The 21,062-nt window shown below is 33.7% G+C and overlaps 1 protein-coding gene across 8 annotated transcripts in view; it reads right to left on the reverse strand.

The window, feature by feature from the left end:
• The window catches only part of Csmd3 (CUB and Sushi multiple domains 3), a 1,082,130-nt gene that overhangs the window by 592,855 nt on the left and 468,213 nt on the right, over positions 1-21,062 (reverse strand). For all 8 annotated transcript variants that reach the window (XM_063257640.1, XM_063257641.1, XM_063257642.1 and 5 more), the window contains one exon: positions 6,724-6,848. In XM_063257640.1, the coding sequence (XP_063113710.1) occupies positions 6,724-6,848 (125 nt within the window). The remainder of the gene's footprint in view (positions 1-6,723; positions 6,849-21,062) is intronic.

Below are 21,062 nucleotides of genomic sequence, written 5' to 3' on the forward strand. Positions count from 1 at the left end.
AATTCTCAGGCTTCAAAATCATGCATTCTTAAAGTTAAAATGTGATTTTATTTTTTCTTCCCAAATCTAGAGTTGTTATCTATTGATTTTAAAAATCAAAATATTTGTTTTTATTTAATGATTAACCAAATTTTAATTCTTAATGTGCAACTAATTCAAAAGTCACATTTTAATCAAATTTCACTTTCCAGAAGTGCAAATTTAAAAAGCACCATTTTATAGGGCACTGTCAAGGAAAGGGTTAAAAGTGATGAGAGCCAGCGAAATGCATGTGTTCACTGAATGACCTTGGTTTGTGAGCCTTTCTGCAGGGAGGCGATCTCCAGAGAGAGAAATGCATACAGATAACTGTTAACACACACAAAAACCTGACCATTCCTTTCTCTAGCCAAGGCTGAGAATGGTCCATCCCAGCCACACAAGCCTTTTAACACCAAGTCACATTTGTCTCAACACAGTCATTAAACTGAGAAGCTGAGTATGGTGTTGGGTTTTCTCTGTCGCCTGCCAAAGGCTCTGTCTCATGCACAATTCTTCATCTTTAGTGTGCGGCTGCCGAGTTGTGTGGTAATATATTGTTTGACTGTGTTCATATCTGGTGCACTTTCATCTTTTTTGAAATCATTATGTGGCTCTTCTATGTTCATTCAGATCTGAACCTCAGATTTCTGTGGCCATAACATAAATGGGACTCCTTGCATCCACAGGTGCATTAATCATCAGGAAATGCAAGAAAACAGTCTTAACATTGATGTAATCAAATTTCAGCCCAAAAGATTCACCAAATGAGCAAGGTCATCTTAGGAGATGGCTGAGTGGAACACAGATAGTTCTCTTTGCTCTCTGGCCAAAATTACCCCATTTATGGAAACAGAAACATTTATTCACTATTAGCATATTTGATAATAATTTGTGAGCTGAGTGGAATGTGTGGAATATATTTCTGAACAATTACTGGAAAGGCATCATTGAAATGCAAAAATTCTAATTGTTCAAACAGTTTTGCATTTTAAATGATGCACTTTCTACTAATAAGGTGTCTATAAATATGTCACCATTAATTTCCAGCAAATAACACGTGAATAACATTTCATGTAAAGCTGTTCATTGGTAGAGCAAGATTAGTCTCTGATAATAGCATATAAGAAGATCTCAAACTATTGCTTGTAGAAAAAAATGACCAAGAAATGGATTGTGTGATAAACTTCCATATCTATACCATCTGTCTATCTTCTTCACCTTATGTTACAACATTAATTGCTAATATCATCTTTATTATGCATCATTTCATCTGTATCATAATTTGAGGAAAATCAGAAGGCTTAACAACAACTACAAAAAAGCACCTGCTATGTATGTTTCTGGTTGATAAATTCCAGTAGATGACGGTTTGCTCTTGGGCAAAATTTTCTAATTACTTTTGTGTCACAGAAAGCACTCTGCCAGGGCAGCTCCCTTTTCTTGTAATGATCACATTTCTATCCTTTTAAGATGTTTGTTATAAATAATTAAATCTTCCCAAAATCTCTATTTAAATCTCTGCTTACTGAGCATCTAGTATATGTACAAAATTTTGAGTGTACAGGTCCCTGGGGGCAAATACTGCAAATAATAAAATATAAGGGAGAATTTGGAACATATGTAAAAGAATTTTAAAAACACTAAAAGTTCTTTAAAAACTAGTTTTTAATGAAGGCTATAGTTCTTAGTGTTGGCCAAAAAATATTTTCTTTTTGTCTAGAGTGTAACATGAGCAATACTTTTGTTATTTCGCACATGAAGAAAAGAATAGAACCTCATTTGGGCATTTTCACTGAATTGAAGGACAATAAGGGTATAGACCACATTGATAATTACTCTCTCCCTGTTAACAATTGAAACAGATCATACGAACAGGTCATGGTTGAAAGCATTAAGGAAAAGAATGAAAAGTCTGTAGTAAAGGTAGTAAATGTAATTTTAAAGAAGGAGGTGGATATTGATAATTAAAATAGGAATACATTTTGGAGGACATGAAAACCAAGTAAGATGTTTAGAGATGGGCAAGAATATTGTTAACATTAGGTTGTCTTATCCAGGGGCAGATCACAAGTATATGGAATCAAAAAATGATTTTGTTCAGTATTGAAATTAATACTAGCAAAACTTAAAGAAACAAATTGAGATGGAGATAAATTATAGATGATTTTGATAGAGAAAAGAATGAGCAATTCTCAGTGTGTGCAGCAGGAGCACTGTGTCTACAACACTTTTACCGGTTAATTTTTACTATGATTCAGTCATGCGCATTCAATTTCATGCATTTCTTATCTCCTTTCATCCAAATTTTGAATGCTCAATGATATACATACTGATAGAACAGCAATTTTACGGGTAAAATATTTTCATTATAAAGAAGGTATATTGTTAAAATAGATCATGAATTTGAACTAGCATAGTAGGACATTGAAGTTAATATTTTTGATTATTTCATTTTTCTGGTCTACAGTACAAAATAGGAAAGCAACATGGAGTCTGTGAACATTCCTAAAACGTAACAAAAGTAAGATTTTGAAGAGCTTACTTTGCTATGCGTAGGAGGATCTGTAGGCTCAATGAAGAGACCAGAAATAGTCATGGTAATAGCAACTTAGAATAGTGGGAGGGTTATTGGAAGTTTATGGTGCTTCCAGAGATATTTCACAGGAGGAAATGCATAACTTTTATAACCTTACGTCACTCTCATTCACCTGAATTTGAAATCCCCATTCTCCCTCCCTTCCCTCTGTCCATTTGAAATTCACATTGTTATTTTCTTTTTCACATTTTGCTGTATATTTGGAATGATTTCCAGAAGCAAATTAATTTCAAAGTTCTGCTCCCAAAACCACCCTTCCTTTAAGCCTTCTGAGATTTTAAGTTCCTCAGGGGCATGATATGTTAGGTCATATTCGATTTCTTAGACTGTAACTAGCACAAAGGAAAACAAAATTTCTTTCATTCAAATATATTTCATTTTAGTTTGTTGCTATGTTCCAAGTATCACTAGTTGTTGGGTATACTGATATGACATATATAAATCCACAGCAATTAGTATAAAACTAACGAATGTTAATGTTAGTTTTATCACTATGTTTCTTTAAATGTACAAAAGCTATAACATTAACATTTTATATGCTATTCAAAGTCTAAGGCTACTTGCTCAACCTGTAAGGCAGCTGCAACAAAGGAATAATTGTTTCTATTTCTATACACTGGTAAATTTTTCATAGGAATATCCCATTTAGGGAACAGAATTGTTGTTTGATTTTGTGTGAAACCTGTTAATATTCATTTCTGGGTTTCTTGTTTATTTGATTTCATAAATTCCTGTATGTGTGAACTTTTTGTCCCTTTAAAAATTACCATGTCTTACCATTTCTGAATCATGCAACATGTAGAGAGCAGCCATACCAGTAATCTCTCAAAGGTGCACTGTCCTCATACTGCTTTTTTATGCTCCTCTCTGGGAAAAAAGTGTATTTATTCTGTCCAAGAACCCATGAGATATGAGAAGTACTCTTTGTTCACACTCGTGGTAGACAGTCATTTTAAAACTTCAATTACTATTTCAGCATGCTCCCTCCATAACTCTTTCTAGCACCACAGCTAGTAATTTCTAGCAGTAAAACATATTTTATAATCTATACACAGCCGTATCTTGAAAGCAATGATCAAACAAAACAATACATATGTGATTAATATCTCCCAAAGTGATATAAAACTAGATGAAATCACATCAACATATGAATTTTGAATGTTCAGTTTTTGTAACTCAGATAGTGAGAAGTGAACACCCAAATACATTTATAAAACTGCTATCTATATAAAAATCTAATAAAAGTAACAACCATACCTTAACTAACATTTCTTTTTTTTTTTTTAACTAACATTTCTTAAGATTGAAAGCGTCAAAAAGCTCTTCTTCGTGCCATACAGTTTTGAAAATTAAGATGATAATGTTGAATATTGTTTCTGTCTCTGCATAACTTACTATCACATGTCTGGTCCATTGTTTGGTCTTCAATAAAGAAAATGGTTTATAGTCCCAATCTTACTGTCCAAAGACCTTAAATTCTACAATCTGGCTTTTTTTGCATGAGATTTCTCCCCGCTCCCATGTTAACATTAATCGCTTTTTCTTGACTACATCATCTACTTTAATTGTTTCTAAACAAAAATATACACATAATTTATGTAACATCTAAGTAAGATACTTGGACCATATCATTATGAAGTCACGATGTTAAGCTACATTGTCCTTTCTTGCTGTAATTGTATCTTGAGTGGTAAGCCCCAAAAGATATCAGTGCAGTGCAGTTTATTGTCAGGATATTGATGAAAGTGTCCCTTGCAAAACACAGTACTCAGTGTCTACTTCATTAAAAATATTTAAGATACTCTATGTGTAACAGTCAGAGAAAGTCTAATTTGCTTGTGTCATTGGTCTGCTTTAATCCTATAGACAATGCTTTTTGTGTGATACAGTAGAGGATTTTTATATGTTAGACAGCTATACTATTTAAATCTAACATTTAAAACATTTACACAATTGCATGGAATGTTTTGTCGAGAATTGTGTAACTTTTATCTCACCTTTTTGTCACTTAAATTTTACTCAGTATTTTAATATTATTGTCTTGTACGTCATCATGTAAGCATTTAAAAAAAGAATGGTGATGAATAAACATCTACATATGACAAAAACTTTCACTGGGACCTGAGAGTTCTCTCTCTTTTTCCTACTCGGAGAGTTGTCTTTGCCAAGAAAGCAAGAGTATCTCTTGCATGCATTTTATCATTTTCTCTTCCTTCTTTAATGTTCTGAAATCTGGCTTCTCCTCCCCAATTTATGAAGTATTTTTGAAAAGACTTTGCCATTTTCCAGCTATTTGAGTTTGGAGAAGTGACTGGATCGCTCTGTGCCTTATGTTCTTCGTTTCTAAGATGGAAATAATAATGTCTCTTTTGGTTTATTTTGAGAATTAAATGAGACAAAGTATAAGCGCTGGTTCGCATAATGCCTGGCACATAGGAAGTGTTTAAAAACCTGTGCCAGCGATGACAATGTTGTAGTAACTGTGGATACTTTCCCACTTAGCTCCATTTTCAGTTCTTTCATGTTTATTAACAGCACAAGGCTTTTCTACTCGCACACACTTGCGCATCATGTTTGACTAGCTGTCACTTTCGTCTTCTATATCCAGCCTGTCACGAAACACTGTGTCTTTTCTCCTTTATGGCATCTTTCAGACCTGCTCCTTCTCTAGTCCCCTGACATCATTCCTGTCCTGTCTTTGAAGAGTGTGGGGACTGCGTGAAAAGTTTCCAGGGAGAGGAAGAGCTGGAGGAACCCAAGGAATGCTGAAAGCCATTATTAAAGGAACATCTCCACCCCCATCAGCAAATCAGCTTCATTAAGTTTAAAAAGAAAGAGCCTCATTTTGATACATATGACAATAATTTATTTGAAGAAATGTGGTGGGAGTGGAAGCGAGGGGCAGGGAGAGAAGATTTTCACGGTTAGCAAGTCGAATTTAACAAAGAGAAAAATGAGCAGATGGCAGAGAGGCAGTCAGGAGGTGAGGAAAGAGTGCCACAGCACAGAAGCCAAGAAGAGGTGTACCGCTGTTCAGTCCTGTGCAGACCTTGTGTCCATGAAGTCATAATTATTTCAATGCTCTGTTACAAGTCAGCAACTGATGTTTAAATTTGAGAAATAGCTTTTAATTCTACTGGCAGGATTACAAGTCCTTGCTCCCGGGAATGACTCTGTTCTCACATGTTCTTGCAAAGCTCGATGCTTATGTCTAATGATCTTGGCGTATGACTTTTGTATTAACTGACAATTACAGTTTTGATACTGTGAAGAATTGCCATATAATCAGGTATCCTTTTACTGAGAATCATTTAACTGAATTCAATGCCTGGTGAAACGTATCTATGTTAATTAGAACTTTTTTTTTTTACAGATTGAAATAATCAGCTTGAGCTGGTATTATTTTAACTCCTTCCTGGTTCCTCTTTCAAGGAATTAAAATTTCACTTCTCTTTAATAAGATTTTTATCTGCATTAAGTTTTCCCTGAGTCAAGTTCTTACATCATCTATGCATACTTGGTGTATAACTACTAATGGTATGTACACCCCTAGATTTCACTGGTTTCCCCCATTTTAACTAATTACAGAACCTGGATTTCACTTCCTGCTGCCATCAACATCACCATCACTGAGCACACAGCCAGTTAAAATGACAAATTGGACAAGTCAAGTTAGAAATATGGATTAAAAATGCTTATCAGCATTTATAAAGGGAGGGTAATTGTGATTTTTTGCTTTAAAAGGTCAGATACATTTCAGTGTCTTTTGTCCCCTATCAAATGACTTTGATTAGATATTCTATGGATTCCCAATCCAGCAGTTTACAGACTTTTTAGCAGATATTGTTCAATGCATGTTAAGTGATTTGTGAAGATACCAGCTCACAGATTTAATTGACTCATGACAGAGATTGCAATAATTATGAGTTCATTGAGACAAGCTATGAGTAGAATTGAACAGAGGTACACCTTATCTTGGCTTTTGTGTTGTTACACTTTTTTCCCACCTTCTGAGTGCCTCTTTGCTAACATTAACATTCAACGAACACATTTAAAACTATCACAAAATGTTCAGAGAGCATTTTTATTTGAAAACTTTGCTTTACCTTTGCAGACGGGCCTGTGGTCACTCCAAGCAGCAAAGACTTCAGCTATCCTCTGGCAAGTTATGCTTTTTGCACCCTGTAGAACATAATCTTCATCACAAGAGAACTGCACAGTGGATCCAAGGCTAAAATTGAAAAATAGAATTTAAAATATGATTAGAAAATATAAAGGTTAAGCTCTATACTTTCTGGCAACATCAAAGACATCAACAATGTGCCACAGTGACAGAAGATAGCTGAGAAAGCAGCACGTGAACATATGACTTGTGCACACAATTAATCAGAAACGAATCAGACGGAAGTCGATATATACACATCCTAATGGGAATTGTAGAAATGTAAAACTTGCGCCAAGTTTACATATTTCATTTTGAGACACTAGAGTTGAATAATTTACTAAATCTATCATCCGATATAAGAGATAAAGGTGAACAGAAAGGGGATATTTTGACTTTAATCCCAGCTTTGGCTGCATATTATGTCACAGTCTTCTGCAGACTGTATTTACATGTGTGGCTATTTAGAAATGGTCTTTGAATATCCATGTGTATTTATAACTACGTACTTATTTAGGATTTTTATATAGAGGTCATGCTACATTTGGTGATTTAAAATTCACTTATTGTTTACTTATTAACCTTTTGCAGTTTAGGTTATTTGTCCTATTGCAATTGAGAATTATTTCTTCTACAAGTTGCTAAAGTTACCATACTTTAAAAAAAAACAACTTGAATTCAAAATGTAATAGATACTTTTCGGAATAAAAGCCTTGTGTTTTCTATAAGTTCTTAAATAATAACTCATCAGCATATATACATACATACATACACTCATACATACATAGAGTCTATGTTGTCTAATGTGGTCTGTGGTGTAAGCTAAAGATGAACAAAGAGCTGACATAAAGAAGGGTGTCATGAAGGACACTGGGGTTAGCATGGGGAAAAGTCTCTGGAATCAAGTCATTTCTGGAATCATGCTCTTTTTAAGTTTCTTTACTCTCTTTTTAAATAGTAGCTTCATATCAGGCATTAAATGCATTTAGACAAGTGTGGAAAATCAAAGTGAAAAACAAAATGAGTTATTTTAAGTGTTCATTAAGCTGAACTACACATAAAATAAATAAAGAAAGAATTTTTTAGGATCTGGGACCTCTAAATGACTTTGCTTTATTTTGACTACCTAAGAGCATAAAGCAACTTAGACATTTACACAGTGGCTAACTCTCTGCCTTTTGTTTGTGCCCAATCTTAAATAATGGATTTTTAAAATTTTTGTAACTGCTAGGGTTGAAAACATTGGAGTCAATTAAACAAAAATGTTTAGACAGAAAATTTTATGTATCATATATATCGTGAGCTTTGAAGTATGTATGTATTATGGGGTGACTAGCTAACTAGCAAATGCACTGTAACATAGTTATGTTGACTGCTTTTTTCCTCAGCATTTCACCTCTATCCCATCAAGTAAAGCCTCTAAGCAACATTTGCAAAATCCAGAGTCTAGCATTTTTTACTCCTACATTGTCGCTAACTGAGCCTCCATTATTTCTCATCTGTACTACTGTCATAATCCATATCACTATGCTCTTAGCCTTTCCTATTTCTCTTGATTCTTCTTCGTTGTCTATCCTTATGTTTCCTTGTTTCTCAGAATAAATGGAGTACTCTTATCATCATCTGTGCAAAATGGCCCATGCCAAATTTTTTTCTTCTTAATTTATAATACAAGACACACTGCAATTAAGTCTCACTGACTGGGTCCCCCTTGCTTCCAGCATACATATCCCATTGCTCTTGTCATATGTGTTTTAAAATGTTTTCATTGGTATGTTAGTGACACATAATAAATGTATTCATTGTGATGTGCTGGTACACACACATATGGCATCTTTTCCCGTTTGCTTCCAACTTCTCCTCCCCCTCTTCCGCTCTCACTCTATGCTCTGATCACCCTTCTCCTGTCTCTTCAAATTCTCAGCTAACTTTCAGAGCACATTTACTATGCCTTCTCCTTCTTTCTGTAGTCTTGTTTTTTTTGCCCAGGATTGACCTCACGACCTTGCATTTGCCAGGCAGGTGCTTCTGCCGCTGGGCTAAATCCCCAGCCTCCTTCTCTACTCTTTAGTCACTTTCTCCCCTTTCTAATTGGAACATATGAACTACGCAGCTGCCTCAGTGTCTTTGCATTTGCTGTTATTTCAGTCTGGAAATTCTTTACTTTACTTCAGAAGTGCGTACATAAACATTTTTAATTGTTCCCTTCACATTCATTGTAGTCATAAGGCTCTCCTTCACCAACATGTATAAAATGGTTAATTACTATAATCTCTGAAAACTCTATTTAGTATATACTTCCCGATGGATTGTATGTTTGTGTATTTTTGTCTTTCGCATAGAAAAATTTCAATTAACTTATTTATTTTTTTCTAACTTGTAAAACATTTCATAGATTACAGTTAAACTGATAGATAATAGATAGACAGATAGATAGATATATAGATAGATAGATATACATAAATGAGACAAATTTACTAACAAATAAGATTTAGCTCGAATATAACTAGGCATAAAAACCATAGATCAAAAAATGCCAGCCCTAATAATCCTTCCTTTGCTTTATCTGCTGTCACGATTCTCTTGTTTGGTGACTATACAAATATTAAATGAAGAAGAAATATATAGAATATATAGAAAATTAATACATGGAGGCACTGAGAAGTTTAGATAAATTAGTAACAACTTTAGAGACTATGGGCAGGTTTTATAGGGCTGTAAATCAAGTGAATGACCTGATACTCGTGTTTTAAAGTGATCCTATCGGCTTCTGATTAAGAATTGCTCTACCTATTTGACTTTAAATCTTAATCTTCACAATTTACATTTAAATTTTGGTGAAACTTGTTATCCATTGATTGGTTGGAATTCTCCAAATTTCATTGTCTTTCATATCTTCATTGATACACATCAGATACTGCATTCATCATTAAAACATACAATGCCCCAGGAATTTCAACTTTCCTCATTTGAAACAAGATAGAAGAAACAAAGTTAAGTAGACAGGAGAGGAGGAAATGGTAACTTTAATGTATGGTCAAGAATATCCAAGGTAACTCATTCATTTCTTTTCTAGGCCTTTTATTCCCCCCAGGACAATCACTCTCAAATCCCTAAGAATCTTAGATACTAAAAGTCCATAAACTAATCTAGTCGAGAAACTAAAGGGTCACAACCTGGTCTAGAAACAGAAGCAAATTCAAACTATTTAAATAATGTTATAAGCAAAAAATGTTAGATCTTCCCTCTTAGAGGACCTCCACAACCACATGCATCCATCTCTAGACCACAGTATATCTCACCCTTACGTACTTGCACCCTTTTTTGAGTGCAGGTTTTTTTAATCCAATACATTGGCCTATATCTCTCACTAATATATCCTACTATTCCTTTTGTTGAGGTTCTTCTCTCTTTAGAGGGACTTCTTTAGAAACCAATTTGATGATCATTTTACATAAATATCACTAAGACAGGGTTCAACAGAAACCCTGCTTGCCCACTGTTATTGGGGGAGTCTTTGTGTAGCTTCACTATGGGGAGAAGTGCCACCATGCCCCTGTGCACCGACCATCATTGGGGAGCCTCAGTATAACTGCATGGAGAAATCTTCCCTGAAATCCATTCCCTCCCTAGGAACCTAGTTTCTGAAAAACCTATGTGCCTCACACATTCCCCTACACTGCAGAGGGGCAGTCAGTGCAAGAAATGCTTTAGAACCATCAAATGTCTTGTTTGGAGGAACCCTGGAAAATGTCAAGATGAAGGAGCAAAATGATATCTCAGACCTCCAACCCACACAGAACAAGTCCAGGAGATATAGACATAGAAGAAACTGGAAGAGGCCAAATGAAATTTCTGGCAATGATAGAAAGTGAAGTAAAAAACAACTTCATGAGGCTGTAAAAGTAATCAGATCAGAAACATATCTCAGGTAAAACAACCAATGGCAACCATAATGAAAAACTGTTGAGTATATTTAAAGAAGACATGGATTAAAAAAAAGAGAAGCATAGGAAAATGATGGGGACCTGAAACGAACAATATAGAAAAGCATTAGAATGCTCTAAATAGATTCAAAGAGATCCAGGAAAATACAGTATCTACTGAAAGCTAACAAAACCACTTGAATAAAACCGGAGCTAGATTTTCAGACATGGATGATAGGATGACAGCCAGTAATGGTGAAAGGAAAGATATTTTAAAAATAACAAGGGATCAGAAAAAACCAACAGTTGCAAGGCAATTCAATGAAAAATAATAAAAGATGGATAGGTGTCAGCAAAAAATCAAGGGTCAACACAAATGACATGAAAGGACTATTTACAGAAATGATAGCAGAAAGCTTCCCAAGCTTGGGAAATGGACCTGACACACAGATAAAAGAGACATGTAAAAACTCTAACTAGGCATAACCAAAATAAAGCTACACACAGACTTGTAATAATCAAGATCCCAGAAAATCAACAAAAGGCAGAATATTAATAGCTGTCAGAGAAAAAAAAATATTACCTATAAAGGAAAACCCATTGTAATCATGACAGACTTCTCAACACAAACCATCAGGTCAAAAAACAGTGAAGAATTTCAAGTCCTGAAAGAAAAGAACTTCCAACCCAGATTGATGTACACTGGAAAACTATCTTTTAAATTAATGGAGAAATAAGATATTTCCATGACAAAGAACAACTGAAAAAATTCATGACCTCCAAACCAACCCTACAAAACATACTGAAAGATATTCCACAATTCCAGAATCAACAACACCAAGCAGGGAAATCTATTAAACAGAGGGGAAAAATCACGGAACCAAGAGCAGGAAAATAACATGAGAAGGACAAGCTGGTATGTATCAATCATAACACTGATGTAAATGGCCTCAATTCATCAATAAAAGAAACACAGACGGAATGGATCAAGAAATAAAATACATCAATATTCTGTATACAAGAAACACATTTAACTCAAAAGAAAATTCATAGACTGAAAGTCAAATGAGAGAAAACAATTTCCATCTAATAGCAACCCAGAAAAAAAACAGGGATAGCCTGCCCATCAACCTCGGATGTATAAGAAAGATATGGCATTTTTATAAAATGAAGTGCTATACTGAAAAAAAGCATTCTATTATATCAAAGCTATCAGTGGAAAAAAAGATTTTTCAAAACATAAATTTTTACCTATTTTGACTCGAGATACTGAATCTATAATTTTACATACCATCCTGTAAATAAAATATTAAATACAGCAATATAGAAGTATAAAAGTTGTTGTCTGGTTCATAGAGTTTCTAAAAAATAAGGGACTAAGGAATGCTGAGAGCATTACATGAGGATGAAGTTGAATGTAAGTTTTTTTTTTCCAGTCTTCTGACAGATGTTGAAACTCAATGCTAAAAAAGATGTACATTTTTCAAAAGTACCACTGTACAAGTGGAAATTATCCAGGTATTTAGGATGATAGAAAAATTAAGGCTATTACACCCATTTTTGTGGAATGAACCAAAATACTAAATGTGCAAAAATTAATTATCTTCCAAATGAACCCAGGAATGTCACTTTAATATTTTTGAAAATCAAATGATTCCCTAAATTTATTTAAACTAACAATTTCAGATGTGAGCAATTGTACACTAGAAATTTTGAGCTTATTTTTATTTTTTTTATTTTAACGATAAAAAACAATAAAAACAATGATTGAGAATTTCAATACAATAGAAAATTAACAATGATTAATATATTGTATATTGTTATCTTCAAAATAGTTCTCATAAGGCGAGGGATAGGCATGAAAAATTGAGCAAACAACATAAGCACAGACTGTTCTTTTCAATGAACTAATAAAAATTATTCATATAATTACCTTAGCTATTTTGCTTGTGCTATACATATAGACGTGCATAAATATATTTCCCTCCCTGCTTTTCTCTTTTCCTCAATCCAAGTTATTCTTTCCTTTTAAGCAGTTTCTTTCCCTTTCATAATATCTTTTCTACATTTTTTATCTTATTTATCTTTCCATTTCTTACACCAGGGAGACAACATGACATTTAAACATAAATCTGATTTTTAAAATGAGATTTGGAGCTCAAAATTCTTATAATATGATTTTATGTGTTTTAAAATTATACAAGTGCTTTATAATTATGGAACTTTTGAAAATGAAGAATAATGAAATGAAAATTGAAAATTACTTTTAAGCATTAGCAGGGTTTTTTGTTTGTTTTAATCTAATTTCAAGTTCCCAGTTCTTTTCTTGCTCATATCATTTAGTCATCTATAAAATCAGAGCAATTTCCTCTCCTGGTGTCCATTTCTCCACTTAGTGTTAGAAAAATCTTTTGTTGTCTACTTTTCCTGACTTTATACTATTGATTATGTCTTCTGTATCTTGAATATTCAATCTATTATGTTTACCTAGAAGTAAAAAAGATATTTATAAATAATGAAATTATATTTAATAGAATATAGATAGCACACTATAAAAATTTTTACTTTCAAATGTCAAATTTCACTTTAAAAAGGTAACACCTGTTAGGTATTTTAAAGAATTTTTTTTCCTCTTTTTTTTTTTTTTTTTTTATCGGTACTGGGGATCAAACTCATGACCATGCGCTTGCAAAGCAGTCACTTATGCCACTGAGCTAAATCCCCAGCCCAAGAATTTTTAATTTGTATCAAAACTCTTGTTAAAAAAGAATGGAAATAAATTCAATAGTCTTTCTCTTTGTATTTCTGATTTTATCTCTTACAAAATTAATATCATCTTTTTCAGAAGTAATGTCAATGGAACCAAGAGGATGCCAAGCAAAGCAGAATCTAATTCAGCATTTACACATCTTTGTATTTAGTCTTCTCATCTACTGTTTTGTTTCCACTGTGGATTATGACCAGTGTGGATATTATACCTGAGCATTTTGTTTTGTGAAAACCTCAAAATCTCTCACAACTTTCAAGAATATTCAGAGTAATTATTGCTCTATTAGTATGCCCACCTGGTGTTTTGATGCAATTTCAAATATAATAGTAGAGTTATACTGCTACTTTCCCAGACCTTCTGATACTCTTTCACTTTTGCTTAAATTTTATTGGTAGGAAGAAGTTAATTTTATGGTTTTATTTCCAGTATTTAAATACATCTAAGAAATACATACTAATATGTTGAAAAATAGAAAATTACCAATGGGGTAACATCTTATACAGGCACAGAATGTTTGGATAGAAACAGAAAAACTGAGAAAATGGATTGGTTATGGAGATTTTAATATGAGAACACCTCATTAGGTAAGTTGCTAATTAAGCTAAAAGACAACCCATAGATAAAAGAGTTACAATGGTATAACTTCACAAAATGAATAATAATCATTATCATAAAGTCCTTTTCTGTAAGTTCCCAAATTAATTGTAATAGGTTCCTCAGCGTCAAAATCCTCAAAAATCCTGCAATTACATATGATGTATTTTAAAACATTATAACACAACTGTGAAAACAAATAACTAAATTTTTTATTTTTACCTTTCTCTTTCTCATTTTGAAAGCTCTAAAACAATTTCTTATCACCATTTCTTCTGTTTTTTTAAAAATTTATTTTATCTTAAACATGTCACTCAGAATAGATTTTGCTTCTTGATTAACCACTTTTTATAAAGATCTTCAGTCCTAGATAAGCATAGTGCTTTTACCCAATTAGTGAGTTACTGTACAGACCATTCTATGCTATGAAATAAAACAAAACCAGATGGTATGAGAATGATATTTTTGATGAAAAAAGAAAAATATGAGTAAACAATGTCTTTGATGATTAGTAAAAAGCATGCAAAAATAATGTGATAGCATTCAGGAAACTCAAAGTATGAACAAACTTAACAAAGTATATTTTATTTACAAAGCTTAAACAAGTTATTTTCCTGTTATACGTATATTTTCAGAGTTAAGGAATTAAATTATCTGAGGCTAATATGTATATATTATGAAAGGACATTAATAGTATATTATATGTGTATCAGTTTTGTTGCTATAAATATAGAACTATATTAGGATCTGTTCTTGAAAATCAACAAGGAAAGTGAAATTAGTTCAAACATTCTAATCCTGAAAATATTTAAACTAGTAAGTATTAATAATGGATTTAATGCTTTTCATCATTCCAGAGTGAATTTTCTCAGTCTAGATTAGTATAATATATGGGTCATTTAAGCAAGTCATGGAAAAGGAAAGATTAACATTGTCTTTGGTACGGCAGCTCCAACTGTATTCATTACCTCTCTCTAGTACCCTTCCTTGATCTTCAAACCTCTTTCACATAGTTATGAACTACGAAATACAATGATGATAATTGTTTTTAAATATCCAAAGGTTAATTTATCAATACTCTTAGATATTTTGTTATTAGTAAGTCATTAATTTTAAGAAGAAATGTTCCAAAATGACTTTCACTTTATGTGTAAGAATAACTGTCAGGATTAAACCAATTGAAGTTGAGATTTAAATAGTTAATGACAAGTCTACCTCAGAATAAGAAAACATTTTTTAAAGTATAGATGAAATAGTCCTTATGATCTGCAATGTAATAAATAATTTAAAGAGATCAGCATTTTTAAATCAAAGAATAAATGTTTACAATACTAAAATTAGTATCTAAATAGGACATTCTAATTTACAAAGCACTTTCCTACATAAAATCTCCTTTGAGATCTTCCTGGAGTTGTTACCAGTTAATGTCATTTGTTCCTATATGAAAGTAACAAAAATGTGTAAGAGTAATTTCAAAAGGCACTTCATGAGAAATATTTAAAGACTGATGCACAAAGCTAGCTTTTCATTGTTTGTGACCTGCTCGAAGTTTATAAGATTAGAAGGACCAGTGAGATTAAACACTGATTATTTATGTTTAATATTTGTATCTTAAATTTTACATGGAAATTCTGATATGAGAACTAAATTATTTTGTTTCACTGGAGCAAAATTAAGTTCCCATTGTTGTAGAAAGTCTTTATGTAAAGTAAATTCAATTTTTCATGTTTAGTTTATCAGCAGCATAGCCTATTGAGGAATGTTTTGAGTATATTAAATTATCTCTAGGTGCATTCTAACTATAATATTCCTTGAATCAATTTGCTTCTTATTAAAGCAAAATCTGTCAAAATAAATATACACTGAACACTTCATCATGATATAATGTTATTGTGGCTCCTTTAATGAATACAAATTGCCTGTTGTGGAAGGTAGGGGTGTTAACTTTAAAGTCATTCTCCTTTAACATTATGACTTCACTACAAAGCAGCTCCTCTAATGCATAGATCATGAAAATTAAACCATTCTGGTTAACTCTGCAATCAGGATTTCCCCTTACACCTAAGTTGTCTCTCTTGTAAAAACAGAAATTAAAATTCAAACAAGAAACAATGTTTAATTCATGTTGGAAAAAACCTAAGTATCAGTTCTCTGAAATTAATCAGGGAGCTAGCCTTCTATGAGTCAAACTCTATCCATATGAGATGTTCTTTGCATGAAGCCCTACATTCAATCCACTGCACTATCAAAAAAGTGGCTTGAGAGGTTTTAACCTGGAGTAACCTTGAGATGATCTGGGAGGTTTTCTTTCTCCAAGTTATACAATTTGGAAAGTCTCTAAGAGTAGATATTTTACTGAAATACAAATAATGCAAAATATTATCAAATGTTGTGTGATGAGAAAGAATATCTCTGTATTTAGAATGGGACTGTGGATTCTCTTAACTTTACAAGAAAAATCTCAAGCATTCTCCAGGTGTTCATATTTTTCACAACAGCTCGGCCAGGTGTGCCAATATATTTCACCATGCTAGGGATGACAGGCTCAAGGATCTTTGTCTTTACCAATGAGTATATCAGTTGGAGACTAGAATATACAATCCCAAACAAATACAAATGGAGTGTATCACTCTCTGAATCTCTAAATCAGATCAAAGTTCTCCATAGTTATTTCCAGGCAAGTACAAATATGTAAGGAAACATTCTCATATGTAGAAATTAACTTAGAGTTGCAAAAGTCACATTATTTAGTATTAAAAAAAAACAAAAATTCCCAATTAGTATCCAATATATCCAATATATGGTATCCAATTAGTATCCAATATATCACACATAATGAGTTACCAAACCATGAGCTACTTAGTGATAAAGATGGTTCTCCTTTGGTAAGAAAGTTTGAATTTAAGAGAAATCTAGAATATTTCACCAGCATCTAATTAAGGAAAACAGACCCCACAGACGGAAGACAGGTGTACAAAAGTGTGCTCAGAAGATCCATGGCAGCCTTTTGCAAGTCACTGGGATACATGCTGAAGACCGTGTAAATAAATATGTCACTTAATCTTTTATCTCCTACAACCAGGGGCTAGCCAGTGGCTGTGTGTAAGCATGATGGAGGTAATTACTGAAGGCAATCTAGTGTAGATGCATGGTGAACCATAGCCAAAAAAGTTTATGGAATTATGGAGGACAGGAAAAATGAATTTCAGTGCTTCATTTTACATTTGGAGGTCCCTTATGAATGAAGAAAAATAGGGAAATGGTATAAACTTGTTAGGTTTGTAAAACTCAAATTTCACACTGGAAGCTGGGCAGATATAGCTGTTCAAAGAATAGGGAAAAGGACAACTAGGTAAGAAGAATGGCATGATATTTTCTAGGGGTGACAGGGTTACAGAAATGACAAGTTATGGAAACCCACTGTTGAATATTTTTAGTTTATTCACTCTCAATGTGTAAGTGGGTAGTTGGAAGGAGAAATGGGATCGATGAAGATAATGGATTTGCAATATATGATATATGAGCTGGGAGAACAAAGGTGAGACTAGATCATTGAAAGTCTTTTATGCTATTTATCTATTATAGAACATAACCTGCCAGTTCTTTTCCAAAAACTTACCCTTCAACACAACTTTGACATTTTTTAAGGTCAGTCAGTTTTAATGTGACTGTTGGCAGTAGTAGGAACTCATCAATCAGTGAGCAATAAAGATGGTGGGAAGAGAAGCAAAATGCAAATGGAGATTGAATAACAGCAGAGAGAAATGAGTGAGGGGTGGTCAGGCAATGAATGCAAATCCCAATTGGGCCAGAGTCCAACCATGCTGCTTTGGCTTGTAGGACTTTATGCAAGAGAGTTACTAGTATTTTTCTCTGGCCTATAAGTGCTAGGAGTTCCATCCAGAAATTGGGCAGTGGAATGGGGTCAGGTCCAGGACCTGGTCTATAAGCCCTGGGTGTGGACTCTACTCTGATTCTGCTGAGGCAAGGACAAGGATCTTTGTTGGTCACTGATGTCACTTTAAGTCATATATTCATAGACTCTTTTGGCTTAGGGCGGCTTTTCCATAAACTACGCCACCCATCCTCTTAGTGTTCACGTGCTCCATTATTACTGTCATGGCTGTGAGACCTAGTACGCATGGTTCTCCTAGCAATCTTCGCAAATTCCCCTGGATTTGAGACTCTTCATGTCTTTCAATGTGATGCCCCAGAGTTCTCCAGGTGGGCATGCAGATCTGCTCCCACTATGAGAGAGGCTGCCAGCCCAATTTCTAGTCTCTTTTCCTTTGCTCTTAATACTTTTTTTTTTTAATTCCAAAGTTCTTGAGCAAAAATATTCATATTTTAGAATGTTACAAAAATGTCTGAAAGCAAATATTTCCCAAGAACTGTGAGAGACTTATTTAATATACGAGTTGCTCTTTCTAATTTCCATGTCAGGCCTAGGGAAGACCTGTGATCATTCTAAACCATTCTTACTGATTCCATCCTGCTTAACCTGTGATTTTTTTAAAAAAAATTATTTAAAAAAGAGAAAAGTCAGAAAAAAAAGCAAAAGGCATAACAACAATAGCAGATTCAAAACAATAACACAGGTCTTCAAGACAGAATGAAAGAAATTTAACAGTGGTTGTTATATTGCATATTGTTCATTTTTTTCAAATAAAGATAATAATATTAAAGAAAATATAAAAACAGAAAAGGGTAGAACAATATCAAATTAAAAAATTATCATCATAGAATTGCTAGTTTTTACATTTCTCATTGTCATCTTAAAAAATAGTTGCCAAAGTCACAAAATCAAAGCATAAATAGTGGCTAGACACTCAAATGTTGATAGTACAAATACTTCTGTTCAATATTCCAACAGAAATTCAGTAGTGTGGTCATCTGTCTTACACACTGTATATACTGTTAGACTCTTTTAGAGCACTGTCTTTCCTTTTGCTTTCACAGTATCTATTATACTTTTTGGAGCCCATTGTTCTATCAGCTTTTATTGTTCCTACACTAGACAGACAATGTGATATTTACTTATGTGAGTCTTATTTATTTCACTAATGACGATATTTTCAAGTTGCCTCCATTTACCTATAAAGGACTCAAGATCACCCTTTTTTACATCTGAGTAGTATTCCATTGTATAAAAATACCACAATTTTTTTTTTCTCTGCAGTTGATGGGCATTTGATTGTTTCCAAGATTTAGCTATCACAATTGTTCAGCCTGTGATTGTTGTAAGTGTGTACAAGTCAAAGTTTATAGCCATTGAAGTGGGTACTGGCTAAGACGTTCCTTCCTGAACAAAAATACAGGTCCACAAAACAAGAAAATTCAGCTTGCAATCCTTGACTCTTTGAATGCGATTTTCCTATCTAGAGAAACTGTAACTCTTCTGCCTTGTGAGACAACACAAGACTCAAAAGTGATTTACTCAGAATGACCAATAATAAAAGATAACAATAACAGAATCAGTGACAGACATGGTGACTTAGACCTGCAATCACAGCACTCTGCAATCACCAGTTCAAATGCAGTCTGGGAAACCTAGTGACTCAGCGAGATTCTGAAAGTAAAAATAAAGTTGGAGAAGGTTCAAACGTACATCAGTGTGAAGGGCTGGTTTAATACCAACCCCAACACTGTAAAAAAGGAAAAAAATAGACGAGCCATAGAACCATTATGGATCACTGAACTGATGCCAAAAATAGCTCCTCTGGGCTTCTTACTTGCGAAAATCAGGTTTTAGTTGTAAAATGCCCATTGAGCATTCCTTGACATGCAGTAGTAGCTTGTATAAAAGCATTTGGAAACGCTGCATTGCCCTTCCTTTTTGTTCGGTTTTAAATGGAATGGTGTGTGTGGAGTGAAGAACACGTCACATCACGGTGCATGGTGTGTCCCACACACTTGTCTATTTGGTTCTCCCGTTGAGCTTTCATCTACCATCTACTTAGTGGTGTAGAGCTCGGTGTCGGGGCATGTGCTCTAAACTCTTTCTGAAATCGCATCCTTCTGCTCTTCTTATGTATCTAGGAGACACCAGCAAACCCATGTTTTATTTTCTTTCTTTCTTTTTTTTTTGTGTGTGTCTTTTTCCTTTTTATCAGTACTAGGGATTGAACTCACGACTGCCTGCTTGCAAGGCAGGTGCTTATGCTGCTGAGCTAAATCCCCAGCCCCCAGCAAAACCATGTTAACATCTCCTTGTGGGTATACGTCTAGGTCTCATCCCTGTAGTTCCAAAACACTTGATCATCTGTTCCTCTGCATATTACAAATACTCCTATAATTGCATTTAATATGAGGCATTACAATGTTTAATTTCTCCTTTTTTTTTTTTTTTTTTTTTTTTTTTTTTTTTTTACATAGCGAAAAGGCCTTTTTATATTTGTACTTATAACAATTGTTCCGGTGCCTGGCACATTGCAGGCATTCAATAAATGTTCATTAAAATGAATGACTCATAAAATCTGTAGGCCCAACCCAGTCTTATCTACTTTATTCTGTCACCTTTTATCCTAAAAACCTTGGAAACAGGAATGCAGAAAATAGATCTCTGGGTTACTGAGAAAATAATTTGAAGTTTTCATCTAATGTGACATCTTTATAATCCTAAAATAAATGTTGATAAAAAGTTTATTTCAAGTACTATTGAATAGTTTGAACTCATTACGCGAGCTTCAAATTTCTTCCTTTCTCAAGCCAGGCAAAAATAGCTTTCTTTTTTAGACCAGGCATTATGAGGAGACAGATAAATAGGTGAAAAGGATTGATCTTGTTCCCATGGAGCTTGCATATTCTTGTGAAAAGACACAAACTTGTCAGGTTCCACATGGAAAGCTAGTATCACATTTGTTCCTTTCAAGGGAAAAGATTTACCTCCAGATGTTAGATCTACCTAGGCAACAACAGAGCGGATAGAAGGGCAACAAAACATTCGCAAATCAGTCTAAATGGAGCAGAGAGGACAGCTTAAAAAATATGACA

Source organism: Cavia porcellus, unplaced genomic scaffold, assembly GCF_034190915.1.
Source record: "Cavia porcellus strain 051 isolate PalLab524CR breed Dunkin Hartley unplaced genomic scaffold, mCavPor4.1 scaffold_10, whole genome shotgun sequence".
NCBI lineage: Eukaryota > Metazoa > Chordata > Mammalia > Rodentia > Caviidae > Cavia > Cavia porcellus.